Below are 14,977 nucleotides of genomic sequence, written 5' to 3'. Positions count from 1 at the left end.
GGTGGGTCATTTTTAAACAAATGTGTGTGTGTGTGTGTGTGTGTGTGTGTGTGTGTGTGTGTGTGTGTGTGTGTGTGTTATGTATGCTATTACTTCACTGTGGAAAAGGAAAGGGAAAAAAGGACTCAGGACACCAGATTTCACTTTATTCACTTTATTGACATTTAGCTTATACACCTCCATAATTATTGGCACCCCCTGTAAAGGTTAATAAAAAGGGTGAGAAAAAATCCACCTTTTGGAGAGGTTGCTTCATCTCACACTGAAAAAAAATGAGAAAATTCCAACCTTTAATTGAAATTTATTCAGAGAAAAATAAATCCCTCATCAAGAAATGACTACAGTATTTTCAACAAAAACACGTGTCACTATTATTATTATACTGTAACTTTAACTTTTCCGACATCTTCAGGACAAAGGAGTTTGAACAAGTGGGAACATATGTTTATAGCTGCTCTAACATAAAATACATCATGAATATTAAATGTAACTAGAAACAAATAAAAATTATGATGTGCAGTTCTGTAATAAATGAATTAATTGGTGTAATTGTTGGTAAATTGCTGGGGTGTAAGAGGAGTAGAACACTTGGGGATGTGCTGTTATGGGAAAATAATCAGTGTCTCCTCTTCAGTATTTTACAGAATGCTCTGTTGTGTTTTATTCCTCACTGAATGTTCTTACTCACAGGACCTGAACACACTCTCGCTCCCCTCTGTCTCTTTATTAAAGTGCTTTAAGACAAAAGAACGGGGCGGCACGGTGGTGTAGTGGTTAGCACGGTCGCCTCACAGCAAGAAGGTTCTGGGTTCGAGACCGGCAGGGGCCTTTCTGTGTGGAGTTTGCATGTTCTCCCCGTGTCTGATTGGGTTTTCTCCGGGTGCTCTGGTTTCCCCCAATGACATGCAGTTAGGTTGATGTGGGGCGGCCTTGGGCTGAGGTGCCCTTGAGCAAGGTACCAAACCCCTGACTGCTCCCTGGGCGCTTTGGTGTGGCTGCCCACTGCTCTGAATGTGTGTTCACTGCTTCCGATGGGTTAAATGCAGAGGATGAATTTCACTGTGCTTGAAGTGTGCATGTGACAAATAAAGGTTTCTTCTTACATCAATTAATTTGTTTTGTGGATGAGGTGGAGTTTTTTTCATCTCATCTCATTATCGGTAGCCGCTTTATCCTGTTCTACAGGGTCGCAGGCAAGCTGGAGCCTATCCCAGCTGACTATGGGCGAAAGGCGGGGTACACCCTGGACAAGTCGCCAAGTCATCACAAGGCTGACACATAGACACAGACAACCATTCACACTCACATTCACACCTACGCTCAATTTAGAGTCACCAGTTAACCTAACCTGCATGTCTTTGGACTGTGGGGGAAACCGGAGCACCCGGAGGAAACCCACGCGGACACGGGGAGAACATGCAAACTCCACACAGAAAGGCCCTCGCCGGCCACGGGGCTCAAACCCAGACCTTCTTGCTGTGAGGCGACAGCGCTAACCACTACACCACCGTGCTGCCCATTATAACTCTAATATATATTTAACTTTATAATTGTTATAATTAACTGTATAATATTTCACTGTAATATATTTAAACTAGGGGTGGCACGGTGGTGTAGTGGTTAGCGCTGTCGCCTCACAGCAAGAAGGTCCGGGTTCGAGCCCCGTGGCCGGCGAGGGCCTTTCTGTGTGGAGTTTGCATGTTCTCCCCGTGTCCGCGTGGGTTTCCTCTGGGTGCTCCGGTTTCCCCCACAGTCCAAAGACATGCAGGTTAGGTTAACTGGTGACTCTAAATTGAGCGTAGGTGTGAATGTGAGTGTGAATGGTTGTCTGTGTCTATGTGTCAGCCCTGTGATGACCTGGTGACTTGTCCAGGGTGTACCCCGCCTTTCACCCGTAGTCAGCTGGGATAGGCTCCAGCTTGCCTGCGATGCTGTAGAACAGGATAAAGCGGCTACAGATAATGAGATGAGATATATGTTAACAATATGCCAAGGTATCTTGAGTACGGGTCGAGCCTCGCCCTCTTTGCAGATGATAGCAAGCTTTATTGCCCTATTGAATCTGCAAGTTCCAGCGTGTCTTTGCAGAGCGACTTGAACTGTCTCCATGACTGGAGTATGGATTATGGCATGCAGTTTAACATCTCTAAATGCAAGGTTTTGCACATGTCAAAGCTGAGATCATGTAAAGGGACTCCAAATAATTATCAACTAGCTGGGAAGGTATTGGAAACAGCCTCTGAAACTTTCGATCTCGGGGTGGTTGTTTCTAATAAGCTCACATGGGCTACCCATATTGAGGAACTTTGTGCTAAGGGAAACAAAGTGTTAGGTCTTGTGAAGCGCGTTTGTGGGCGTGATATTTACGATGTATCAACTAGGCAGTTACTGTATATGACTTTAGTTAGGCCAGTATTAGAATATGCATCGCCTTTGTGGTCCCCTTATACAGTTAAACATCGAAAGCTGTTGGAAAACATCCAGCGTCGCGCCACAAAGTTTATTCTAAACTATCCGGCCGTAGAGTTAACATACAATGACAGGCTGTGTAAGCTAAATTTACTCCCTCTAGAATTTCGTAGGGAGATACATGACTTAGTCCTCCTACATACATGTCAACCTTTGGTCAATCAAACCTGTATAACCAACCTCCAAAATCCGTATTTCCCTTATAAAATCCGTATAAGATGCAAATTAAAATAATTTACCTAAAATTTGAATGATAATTAACAATGATATATCCCAGTTACTTTTTATTCAATATTAATAACAATAAACCTTCAGAATGAATACAAAGCTCCAATGTTTGACAAAAACACAAAGTGTTATCAGTGTAGTTATGAAGGAAATACTTTGTTGTTTGGAGACAGGTTTCACTGAGCGACTATTATGCGCGAGACTTCATATTAGCCACAAAGTCAGGAAAATCTGTTCGTAAAATTATGTTATAATGACCAAATACTATGAAAAGTATTTTTCCAGTCTCACCTGTGAAAGGTAATCCCATGTGATCTTGTTTGGACGGTAAACCTGTTGGTACAGTTAAACGCAGCACATGAATGAGGCATCTTTATCAAGGGCGTAAAAACGGTGTTGATATTGGTGGGGACATAATTTGGCCAAGCGCCCCAGTGCGCCATGGTTGTCGCACGAAATGTGGCCTACACTGTACAAATGATTGGTTGTCCATTCCTTTGTGTTATTTTGATTTTTAGCACCAGGTACACTTAGTCTTAGACTTAGGCTAACATCTGCATGTATACGGGCAATACATTATCACACAGAGAAAGTGGACATTGAAGTTGCTGTGAATTTCGCTGTAGTGGATGACCTACCCAAAATACAACAACACAATCAATCAAAATTATGTGCTGCTGCTTCATTTTCACACAACTTTTACTATTTTCACATATTTGAAACATCATGTGCTTCCTTTTGAGTTACTGCAATTTCAGAATCTGGAAGTAATGTAGGTATGGGTGGTAGAAGTGTGAAGAGTTTTGGTAGTTGTAGTGCATTTTGCAAAAATGTTTATTTATTAAGTTGAAAGGGTTAAGTGACAATTGTTTCACATTTTTACATTTTCACATTTTATTGCAGAGGTTACATACATACGCATATACACATGCATATATACATATGCATATACATGCAAACAATGAGAAAGAAAAAAGTAAATATAAGTAAACATTTAGCATTACCTACAAGCATTTATTAGTGTGTGTGTGTGTGTGTGTGTGTGTGAGTGAGAGAGAGATTGCAAACAGAAACTCCTTGCTGTTACAGTAAATATAAGTAAACATTTAGCATTACCTACAAGCATTTATTAGTGTGTGTGTGTGTGTGTGTGTGTGTGTGTGTGTGAGAGAGAGAGAGAGAGAGAGACGGTGTATACAACTGCTAGATGTTAAGGTGTTCTAAGGTGTTTTTGCCTTCTGAGGCAGAAGCTAAACAATTGGAGTCGAGCGCTTGGCAGAAGAAAACGTCACTGTCTGAAGAGGTTCTCTAACAAGGCTATTTTGTTTTGAATAGCTTACCATTGACTGGGTAAAATAATGTCTTATGTCTTCCTTACGTTTTCTTTAATTGCCCGACATCACTGCCTGTGTGCGGTTTTGCTGTAGCAGCGAGCTGGATGCTGATTTTACCGCTTGCTACTGCTTACAGCCAATGACAACAAAAAAACATAGCAACGTCAAGGCAACGGGAGGTGGGCCAATCAAAGCTTCATAAAGCTTTTTTACCTGCTGTCCCCACCAATAGTCAGCCGTCTTTGAAAGGTCTGTTCACAACTGAAAATCAGCTGGAAGCGATACCGCGTTTGGCGTTTTTATTCAACGTTTCCCGCATCGCGGTTTCTCCATTCAAAAATGGTATGGACATTTTAAACTCAGCTGAATATTGGTATGGACGCGTCCATACCGTCCATACGCATTTTTACGCCCATGATCTTTATTCTCGGCTACTGTCTAGACACTATATCAGAGACGGTTGAAGAATCTCCACTTTGCCACATCCAATATGGCGGCGAGGATGACGTATGATTCTACACAGAAAGCGGCATCTATGTTTATATGTCTATGACTTCCCGGTTGGTGGGATTCTCGCAATGCGGTGTGCGCATGATCAAAAGTGGAACGAAGTCTCGCTACCACAAGATAACGCGCGATTTCATAAGACTCTTTACTGGCTGTCTGTGGTGTACAGTACGTTTGTAAATGTTATGCGCTCTTTTATCATCGTGGGAATTGATTATAGCTCTAAATAAATATGGAAGTTTTTTTAAAGAATCCATATAACTTTATTTATACGCCCGTATACTACGTTTATTGAATTAAATCCGTATAAAATACGGACATTCCGTATAGGTTGACATGTATGCCCCTATTCAAATTCAAGGTTGGGATAATAACAGCAAATTTTGTCAATTTTTTGTCACCTGCAACCAGCCATTATAGAACTCGTAACTATGATTCTAACAACTTTTGTCCTCTTACGTCACATAAGCAAGATTATTTCACTAACTCATATTTTCCTCGAACTATAAAATTATGGAACAGTCTCCCTAGTTATATAAAGCAGTCTACGTCAGTTCCTGAGTTCAAAAAACTACTTCGTAGCCATTATAATTCAAGATTGTACTCATATCGGGCACCATGACCTATATTTATTTAACTTGGATATTTTTGTTACTGGGCGACACGGTGGTGTAGTGGTTAGCGCTGTCGCCTCACAGCAAGAAGGTCTGGCTTTGAGCCCCGTGGCCGGCGAGGGCCTTTCTGTGCGGAGTTTGCATGTTCTCCCCGTGTCCGCGTGGGTTTCCTCTGGGTGCTCCAGTTTCCCCCACAGTCCAAAGACATGCAGGTTAGGTTAACTGGTGACTCTAAATTGAGCGTAGGTGTGAATGTGAGTGTGAATGGTTGTCTGTGTCTATGTGTCAGCCCTGCGATGACCTGGCGACTTGTCCAGGGTGAACCCCGCCTTTCGCCCGTAGTCAGCTGGGATAGGCTCCAGCTTGCCTGCGACCCTGTAGAACAGGATAAAGCGGCTACAGATAATGAGATGAGATTTTTGTTACTTAGTCAATTGATAATTATTTTTTATATTTATTGTTTTTCTTGTTTTTAATCATCTAAATATGCTTTGTAATGTTTTGTATTTTGTTAAGGGGTTGAATGTTAATTGGGGCTTTGCCCTGTTATTCTTCTCCTGCCACTTTTGCTATTTATGTATTTATTGTGGCAAACCTCAACAAAAGAAAAAAGAAAGAAAAGAGATGAGTTTTATTTTGGCGTGTTTGGAACTCTAGGGGGCGCAATTATAATTATGACCCACTGAGAACGATGACAGAAGAAGAGTGCAGGCCGAATCCCAAACGCATCGCTGTGAATACTAACCTTGTTACTGTTAGCTTAGCTTGCTAAATCACTACACAAGGATATTAGCTAGCTTCATGCTAATTTGGGTTCAGCGGAAATGGGTTTAATGAACGTTTTTCTTACACCGCTGTACAATAAAAATACTTTTGTCCGGTTTTTATGAATTTAAATTGTTAATCTTGTTCGTGTTTTGTTGGATTTGTGGTAGTTAGCATTAGGCTAATGAGCGAGTTACTACCCTAATCCCAAACAGCTCTCCACTGCCTATATAGGTGCACTACATAGGGTGTGTTGGTCCACATTGCACACTCTACCAAGTGCACTATTTGTTCAATAAAGCATCATTTGGGATGGAGCCGATCGCCTGAGGTAATTTGTGCTGAGTTTCTAGAAGGTTCTTTTTGTGCAGTGGCTGAAGTCAGACATGGGAGTTTCCATCACACCTTTAAAACATTTTCGAGCTAAATTAAATCGCAGAAGTAGTACGCACATTGTTTGTTTGTTTGTTTGTTTTATAATAATAAATAAATCCACAGAATTGTATATGATAAGTGAAATTTGTCTGGAGGTTCTGTTTTTACAGAAATGGTTGTATGAGTTTAGTTAATTAACAAACTTTAGTAATTAGGTGTTGGATAAACACTCCGAATACCAGGATAAACATCTCACTGAAATAACTACAATTCCTATTAAACTTGTCCTTCAATGACACGTCCAATGGTCCATCTAAACCTCCCCGTGTTCCTCTTCAGGAACCGCTCGAACTTCACTCAGCTTTCTACAAAACCCGGCTCTTTGACCCGACATTCATTCGTCTTCACTCAGGCCCTGCTCACGCTACGGCTCGCGATGGGTTTGCGAAAACTCGGCGATGAAAAATCAGTAAACATCGCCACTAATCGTGCGATGCACGGCGAATGTTCTCCAAGCTTTGCGAGTTGTTTTGTGGTGTGACTGAAAACATCGCGAAGCATTGACGCTAGAGGCCATGTGCCCGGATACCACATCGCAACTCCATACTGGAGAGCAAACGTTCAGGTAAACAGAACCCTCGACAAGGTCAGGAACAAAAGTTCCAGCAGTTTATTGTGCTGAATATATTTCCTTTTATCGAAGAATTGTCAACGCAGTTTTTCAAGTTTAATTTCGACTCAGGAAAAATGTAGTTTATTGCAAAGACGTCGACTTTCAACGGACGGCGTTTGGATCTTTGCGGCCAAACAACATGGTGACTTCGCAAGGTATGTACACAAAAAAATACCCGTAAAAGCATTTATTTTAATTCTCACTGGGCTGCGACTAGTTGGAGACACAACAATTGCGATAAAATATGCGAATTAGCGACAATTTTCACTTGGAATCACACTGAATTGATAGTCGCATATTTTACCGCAATTGCTGAGTCTCCAACTCGTCGCAGGCTGTCGCAGCCCGGCTTTCCCTCGGCAGGCAGGGAAGTAGAGGAAGCCTCACGGAAACTGACTTGAGAAGGGTTCGCGACAGCTTTGCGACACATTTGCGGCTATTTTGAGAGAAATTTTGTCGCACGGATTTTTTGAACATGTTCAAAATTTCAGCGACGAAGGAGCGACACTTTCCGACTCGTGCGAGGAAATTGAGAAGCCCCGCGAATGTTTCAAGACACTTTTGAAACTCTGTCGTGAATGACGTTCGCAATTTGTCGCAAGCTGTCGCAGCCCAGTGAGATACTGGCCTAACAGCTCCATTATAAAATATTTCAATTTGTAGAGTTGTTTTTGTCAGGTTTGGCTACATCTTGAAGATATAAACAAGCAATTTACCATGATGATAACACGAAGCTCGGCTTCCCTCCTCCTCCTCTCAGCTCTAATTTTCTGTAACCATGCGATTTTTACTGGCAACAAAATCCGCGAATCAACAGACTTCACTTTTATGAAGTTTAAATCCCACGCGGCCAGATAGACATGGGATACTAGCAAACAGCAACGCAATTCTTGCTGTCTAATGTGTGTCTGATGTGGTAGTCTGCAGCACGGGGGCTCCACAGGGTACAGCGCTCTCTCCTTTCCTCTTTACACTTTACACATCTGACTTCAGCTACAACACGGACAGCTGCCACCTCCAGAAGTTCTCAGATGATACAGCCATCGTTGGACGTGTGTCAGAGGGGGACGATCTGGAGTACAGAGAGGTCATCACCAACTTTGTTGCCTGGTGCGAACTGAACCACCTGCGCATCAACACCAGCAAGACAAAGGAGGTGGTGATCGATTTCAGAAGGACGGCTCCTCAAATTGCACCAGTGAACATCCAGGGTTTGGACATTGAGATCATGGAGGAGTACAAATACCTGGGTGTTCACCTCAACAACAAACTGGACTGGACTAACAACACGGATGTCCTGTACAAGAAGGGCCAAAGTCGTCTCCACCTCTTGAGAAGACTGAGGTCTTTTGGTGTGTGCAGGACACTGCTTAGGACTTTTTATGACTCTGTTGTAGCATCAGCGATTTTCTACGCTGTGGTCTGCTGGGGCTGTGGAAGTTCAGAGAGGGACAGGAAGAAACTTAATAAACTGGTCAGAAGGGCTGGCTCAGTCTTGGACTGGACTCCACTGAGGCGGTGGGTGAGAGGAGGATGTTAGCCAAGCTGACCTCAATCATGGATAACCCCTCTCACCCCCTACATGAGGCTGTGGGGGCTTTAAGCAGCTTGTTTAGTAGTAGACTGCTACACCCACGGTGTAAGAAGGAGAGATACCGCAGGTCATTCATACCTGCTGCTGTCAGACTGTATAACACCCACAACTTGTAACGTAGCACCAATAACCTGTTTGTCATTATATTTGCACTACTTCACCACTACTACCTCTGCCATCTCTCATCGATGCAATTATGTGCAATAATATAGGCCTCATCTCATTATCTCTAGCCGCTTTATCCTTCTACAGGGTCGCAGGCAAGCTGGAGCCTATCCCAGCTGACTACGGGCGAAAGGCGGGGTACACCCTGGACAAGTCGCCAGGTCATCACAGGGCTGACACATAGACACAGACAACCATTCACACTCACATTCACACCTACGGTCAATTTAGAGTCACCAGTTAACCTAACCTGCATGTCTTTGGACTGTGGGGGAAACCAGAGCACCCGGAGGAAACCCACGCGGACACGGGGAGAACATGCAAACTCCACACAGAAAGGCCCTCGCCGGCCCCGGGGCTCGAACCCAGGACCTTCTTGCTGTGAGGCGACAGCGCTAACCACTACACCACTGTGCCGTAATATAGGCCTAAACTATCTATATATATATATATATATATCTGTTTGACATTTTCTTGCTACTGTAACACGTGAATTTCCCCGATGTGGGATGAATAAAGTGAATCTAATCTAAAAAGATCACTTTTTTCAATGACTAAAAATGAACAAAAGCGTGTCACATAAAATGATCAATGAGCCATCGATGTGCTGTCATAAGTCCATGTTATTGTTGGAGTAAATTGTTTGTTTATACCTTCAAGATGGAGCCAAACCTTACAAAAACAACTCTATACCTTGGAAACTTTTATCATGGAGCTGTTCGAACTAAAATAAATGCTTTTACAGGGGTTTCTTTGGTGTACATACCTTGTGAAGTTGCCATGTTGTTTGGCTGCGAAGATCCAAACACCGTCCGTTGAAAGTCAACGCCTTTGTGATGAAATTATTTATTCCTGCAAAAATGAGCTTAAAGTAAACTTGGGGAAATTGCGTTGACAATTCTTCTTGAAAAGGAAAGATATTAAGTGCGATAAACTGTTCCTGACCTTGTTGAGGGTTCTGTTTACCTGAAATCTTGCTCTCCAGTATGATGGTGTGATGTGGTATCCGGGCACATGAACTGTAGCTGTAAAGAGCCTGTTTGGTGGCAATGTTTTCATCGGTAAATACTCGCAGATAGTTTTGGGAATACTTCCCAAAGCTCAGGGACCCTTCAATGGTGTAGTGGTTAGCACCGTCGCCTCACAGCCAATAGGGGCCTTTCTGTTTGGAGTCTGCCCAGGTTTCCTCCAGGTGCTTTGGTTTCCCCCAGTTACCCATCACAAAGCATCACGCGCTGTAGTACGAACATAGCCTAACTGCTTTATCTTGCTCAGGGTTGTGGTGGATCGGGACTAATCCCTGTAACCCTGGGACAAAGGCAAAGAATTCACCCTGAATATTTGGCTATAACGTTACCCTTTACAGTTTGGAGGTACTGCACGGTTCATACCTCCAGACTCCGACTATAATCACATGGCCTCAGGTTTCCTGATATTACACAGTGTTTACATATTGGTGAATCTTTTACATCATAACAGCGGCTTGCATTATTTTCTTCTCTTCTTTTCAGAGTGGCAGAGTCAGACGGAGTGTGACGAAAAATGGCTTTGCAGCGGATTCTGTTTTTGCTCAGGCCACATGGGAGCCAATTATCACGATCAGTTACTGCATTCAAATACTTCAGCACAAGAAATGTAGACCACACTGAAACAAAAACGGACCTCCATGATGCTGAAACAGACTCCTCGTCTGCTGGTTCCAGTTCTGAGAACAAGTCTTTGTTGGAGAACCTCAGTATCCTTGGCGTGGATGTGCAGATGGCACGGCGGCGTCAACCTGGAGTTTTCCGTAAAATCCAAACCAACGAGCAAGGATTGATTGATTTCCTTGAACAGAAAGGCGCAAGCCGTGATGTCATCGCGAGTATAATTTCCCGTTTTCCACGTGCCATAACGAGATCTGAGGAACACCTGGAGGAACGCTGGCGTCTGTGGCGCAGCATCTTCAACAGCGATTCCGAGGTTGTGAAGATCCTAAACCGTTCTCCAGAGTCCTTCTTCCGCTCAAGTGATAACGGCAACCTGGAGAAGAACATACACTACCTCAGTTCATTGGGAATAAAGCCAAAAGATCTGCACCGCCTCCTAACCATGGCACCGAGGATCTTCTCAAACACGTTGGCACTGAACCGGACAATGGTGGAGCTCCTGGAATGTGTGTGCACGAGCCTTGGAGGTGCTGACAGTGAAAAGTTTGCACGCATGGTCATTTCCAGAAATGTGTACATCCTGATCCGGAGCACGAAGCGTGTCAGGTCCAACATCGAGTTCCTCTTGAGCGTCCTGGATCTCAGTGATGACGAGGCGCTTAAGCTTCTGCAGAGCCATGGTGCCAAAATCCTCGACCTGTCGCATGAAAATATGAAAACGAACTACAAAAGCCTGCAGCTGAAGCTCAAGTCTCTGGGCTGCAGCCAGGTGCAGGTGAGGGGGCTCATCCTGAACTATGCTCCCGTACTCTTTGTTTCGTCAGACACGCTGAACCAGAAGCTGGACTGCTTGATTGAAAGTGGGATTGATATCAGAAGCATCATAGAGAAGCCTAAAGTGCTGGACTACAGTGTCGCCACCTTGAAACAGCGGCTGCACGATCTGCACCAACTTGGTTATGACTTTAAGATGAACGGAATCAGCGTCTTGGATTTGAGCAGCAAGCGTTTCGCATCTAAAATGGAGAAACTGAGAGAACTTGGAGTGTGAGAGGCTGTCAAATGACTACAGCTTTAAAACCCCAGTTTTGAAGATTGACTTTGGGTGCATGTACATCACACAAGTGTGTGCTTAAGGCGCAAGGTGGCAGAGTATGTGGTGGGAGAAGATTGTTCAGCTAGCAGGTCACGCAAAATGTCCATTGAAGCACGTAGTGCCTCCATCTGTGAGCCTGTCCTGTGTCTATTCCAACGTCACATCAGTGTGCACTCGAGCACAAGCGGGTAGCTTGTGAGATTCTCACACTTTGGATACATCACATCATGTTCCTCAATGGCTAATGCGTCTAATACATGCTAAAGTGCTATGCTGGTTTGCAAAGGGGTTAACATATTCGCCAGCTTGGAACTGACCATTCAGGTCACGCTACACAGCCAAAAGTATGTGAACACCTGACCATCAAACCCTGTGATTACAATTTCCCTTCACTTGGGCCTAAACCTGTACAGCATGACACAAAGCACAGGAGCTCCATGAAGACCTGGTGTGTTAAAGTCGGAGTGAAGAACCCTGACTGAAGTCAACTCTACTGAAGATCTTTGGGATGAACTGGAGGATCCTCAACATCTTAACATCAGTACCTGATCTCGGTAATGCTCTTGTAGCTGGAATGAAGGAACACCCATCCCAACAGCCAACTCGAGTGGAAGAGAAGGGAAGCGCTAATTGTAACAGGGAAAAGGGAATAAATCTGGAATGGGATGTTCACCAAGCACAAGGATGTACGAGTGTGATCGTGCGGGGTGCACGTACGTTTGGCTGTGTAGTGTACATCTGCTTATTTACTGAATGTTTTTTCCCCCCCGATAACACGGTGATATCTGTATAGATGGAAATATCAGAGGAATAAAACCCAGAACTTATACCCTTTTAATATAAATGTTGATTAAATAGTTTAATTTATTATTTTCAAAAAGGTATCTGCAGATTCAGCTCTTCTCTTCTGGTCCACAGTGAGATCCTCGACCAGGAATCATCCCACAAGCCTTCATCAAACAGAGACAGAAAAGGAACCGGTCTCAAAATGGCAGATCAGGTGGAGGTTTAGAATGCAGCGTACTGTATATCCCATCCAGTGGTCATACAGTATTATCTCTTATACTACAGCACTGACTGGTTAATCCTGAAGAGAAAAAATAAGGAAGGCTGGTGAGGGAACGAATGTTTATCGCTGCTATAATATAACGAACTTGTGTCACAGACGAGACACAGCACTGAATGTAACTATAATTGGCTAAAAAGCACAACGCGTCGTTCGTTAATAAATTACACATAAGTGTTTTGCTGTGGTATAAGGGGAGTAAAACACTTAGTGACGCCGCACCCTCCAAGTGTTTTATACACCTGAAACTGACTCTGTACACATCCTTGTGATATGCGTGATCATGCATACTGCTCTCAGCCAATCAGAACACACTATTGTTTTTATTATTATTCTTGGACAGCACTGTGTCACTCCATTGTGTGCTTATAACAACACTGAAAGGAAAGTGACCTTTACCTGAGAGTAGGCGTTCCAGGCATTATTACCTGGTGGCTAATGCTAGCTTGTCAGCCCTATTTATCAGAAAAATAAATGTACAGTACACCACACAATTTTCTATGTAGAAGTAATTCTATTTGGGAAAAAAGATGAAAGACTCAGGATTACCACTATTCTTGACCCAAAGGGGATTAAAACAAAAGATATGGTTAAAAATCTTGTTTTCATTGACAGCGAGCTAAACTTTGACAGTCACATGAAAGCAATCACTAAATCGGCATTTTATCACCTAAAAAACATTTCCAAACTAAGAGGACTTATGTCAAAAAATGATCTGGAAAAACTTGTACATTCCTTCATCTCTAGTAGGGTTGATTACTGCAATGGCCTTTTCACAGGCCTGCCAAAAAAGACCATCAAACGACTTCAGCTGGTTCAAAATGCAGCGGCGAGGGTTCTCACACGAACAAAAAGAACAGAGCACATTACTCCAATTCTAAGGTCCCTTCACTGGCTTCCAGTAAGCTACAGAATTGACTTTAAAGCATTGCTGCTGGTGTACAAATCTCTAAATGGTACAGGGCCCAATTACCTCTCTGATATGTTGCAGCGGCCTAACCCAATCAGATCTACCAGATCGAAACAGCAAAGTTTACTGGTAAAACCTGTTGTTAAAGCAAAGTGTGGTGAAGCAGCTTTTAGCTACTATGCAGTACAGCTATGGAACCAACTGCCAGAGGACATCAAAAATGCTCCTGCTGTTGGCAGCTTCAAATCTAGACTAAAGACCAAGCTGTTCTCAGATGCTTTCTGTTAACTGATATAGTCACCTTTCCATGTTTTAAACTTTACTTAACTTTTATTCTATTTTATTCTGCTGTTTTTTCTGAACTTTTACTTCATTTTATTATTTTATTTTTACTATTGTTTAATTCTTATTTTTTTCTCTCTTCTTCCCCCTTTATTTTATGTAATTTTATTTTCTATTGTTTACTGTTTTACCTTAACCTCTGTAAAGCACATTGAACTGCCACTGTGTATGAAATGCGCTATAGAAATAAACTTGCCTTGCCTATGTAAATTTTATTTGTAAAATATGGTGTTAACGAAGTAGAAGTACCGAGTAGTGAGCCTGTAGTGAAAGTAAAACGACACAGAAAAACAATTTTCAACCCAAAATTGTCTGGGAATTAAAAATGTGTAAAATAACAACGATAATTTATTAGTCCGTGTTAACTATTACATCTAATTTACAGAAAAATTTAATCTGAAAGAATAAAGTGATGAGATGTTATCTAATACACCACATTCAATTTGAAGAATCCATGAGTTAGCGGTTCATGCTAAATTAAATTTCTATGTACTTTTAGCCGGGCGGCACGGTGGTGTAGTGGTTAGCGCTGTCGCCTCACAGCAAGAAGGTCCTGGGTTCGAGCCCCGGGGCCGGTGAGGGCCTTTCTGTGTGGAGTTTGCATGTTCTCCCTGTGTCCGCGTGGGTTTCCTCCGGGTGCTCCGGTTTCCCCCACAGTCCAAAGACATGCAGGTTAGGTTAACTGGTGACTCTAAATTGACCGTAGGTGTGAATGGTTGTCTGTGTCTATGTGTCAGCCCTGTGATGACCTGGCGACTTGTCCAGGGTGTACCCCGCCTTTCGCCCATAGTCAGCTGGGATAGGCTCCAGCTTGCCTGCGACCCTGTAGAAGGATAAAGCGGCTAGAGATAATGAGATGAGATGATTTTAGCCAAACGAAGCCTTTTTTTCAGTAATTTTACACCACATCTGAGGTAAATGTTTGTGTTTCAGGTGTTTCTGTCTCATTTCCACTGTCACTTTATTTATTACTTTTTAAAAAAGTCCCTATAAAAGTCTGCCTAGCTAAACCTTCAGCCTCCGTAGCTAGTCTATGCTAGGTGTACATGTCTCTCTTGCTGTTGCTAAGCAACATTGCCCTCAATAGTGAAGTTTCAGCTTCCTTCTGATATTTTAATTATTTATGATCAAGATTTCCATTTTTTAAATTTAAATCCATCTCGCAGTAATCTTTACTGGATAGCTTTGTC

At 42.9% G+C, this 14,977-nt stretch overlaps 1 protein-coding gene across 4 annotated transcripts; it reads left to right on the top strand.

Moving 5' to 3' along the window:
* Positions 1–5,867: 5,867 nt before the first annotated feature.
* LOC132882186 (transcription termination factor 1, mitochondrial) lies at positions 5,868–14,051 on the top strand. 4 transcript variants are annotated; one of them, XM_060915472.1, is made up of 3 exons: positions 5,868–6,248; positions 6,632–7,120; positions 10,236–14,051. In XM_060915472.1, the coding sequence occupies exon 3, from the start codon at positions 10,267–10,269 to the stop codon at positions 11,422–11,424; it is 1,158 nt and encodes a 385-aa protein (XP_060771455.1). In that variant the 5' UTR covers positions 5,868–6,248; positions 6,632–7,120; positions 10,236–10,266; the 3' UTR covers positions 11,425–14,051. The 4 variants fall into 4 exon arrangements, with proteins under 4 accessions (XP_060771455.1, XP_060771456.1, XP_060771457.1 ...); XM_060915474.1 differs by lacking the exon at positions 5,868–6,248 and having other exon boundaries at positions 6,262–6,917; positions 6,996–7,120; XM_060915473.1 differs by lacking the exon at positions 6,632–7,120.
* Positions 14,052–14,977: the final 926 nt, after the last annotated feature.

The sequence above is a fragment of the Neoarius graeffei genome, chromosome 2 (genome assembly GCF_027579695.1).
Source record: "Neoarius graeffei isolate fNeoGra1 chromosome 2, fNeoGra1.pri, whole genome shotgun sequence".
NCBI classification, from domain to species: Eukaryota; Metazoa; Chordata; class Actinopteri; order Siluriformes; family Ariidae; genus Neoarius; species Neoarius graeffei.
Note: the sequence above shows the minus strand (reverse complement) of the source record. Positions and strands in the feature narration are given on the sequence as shown.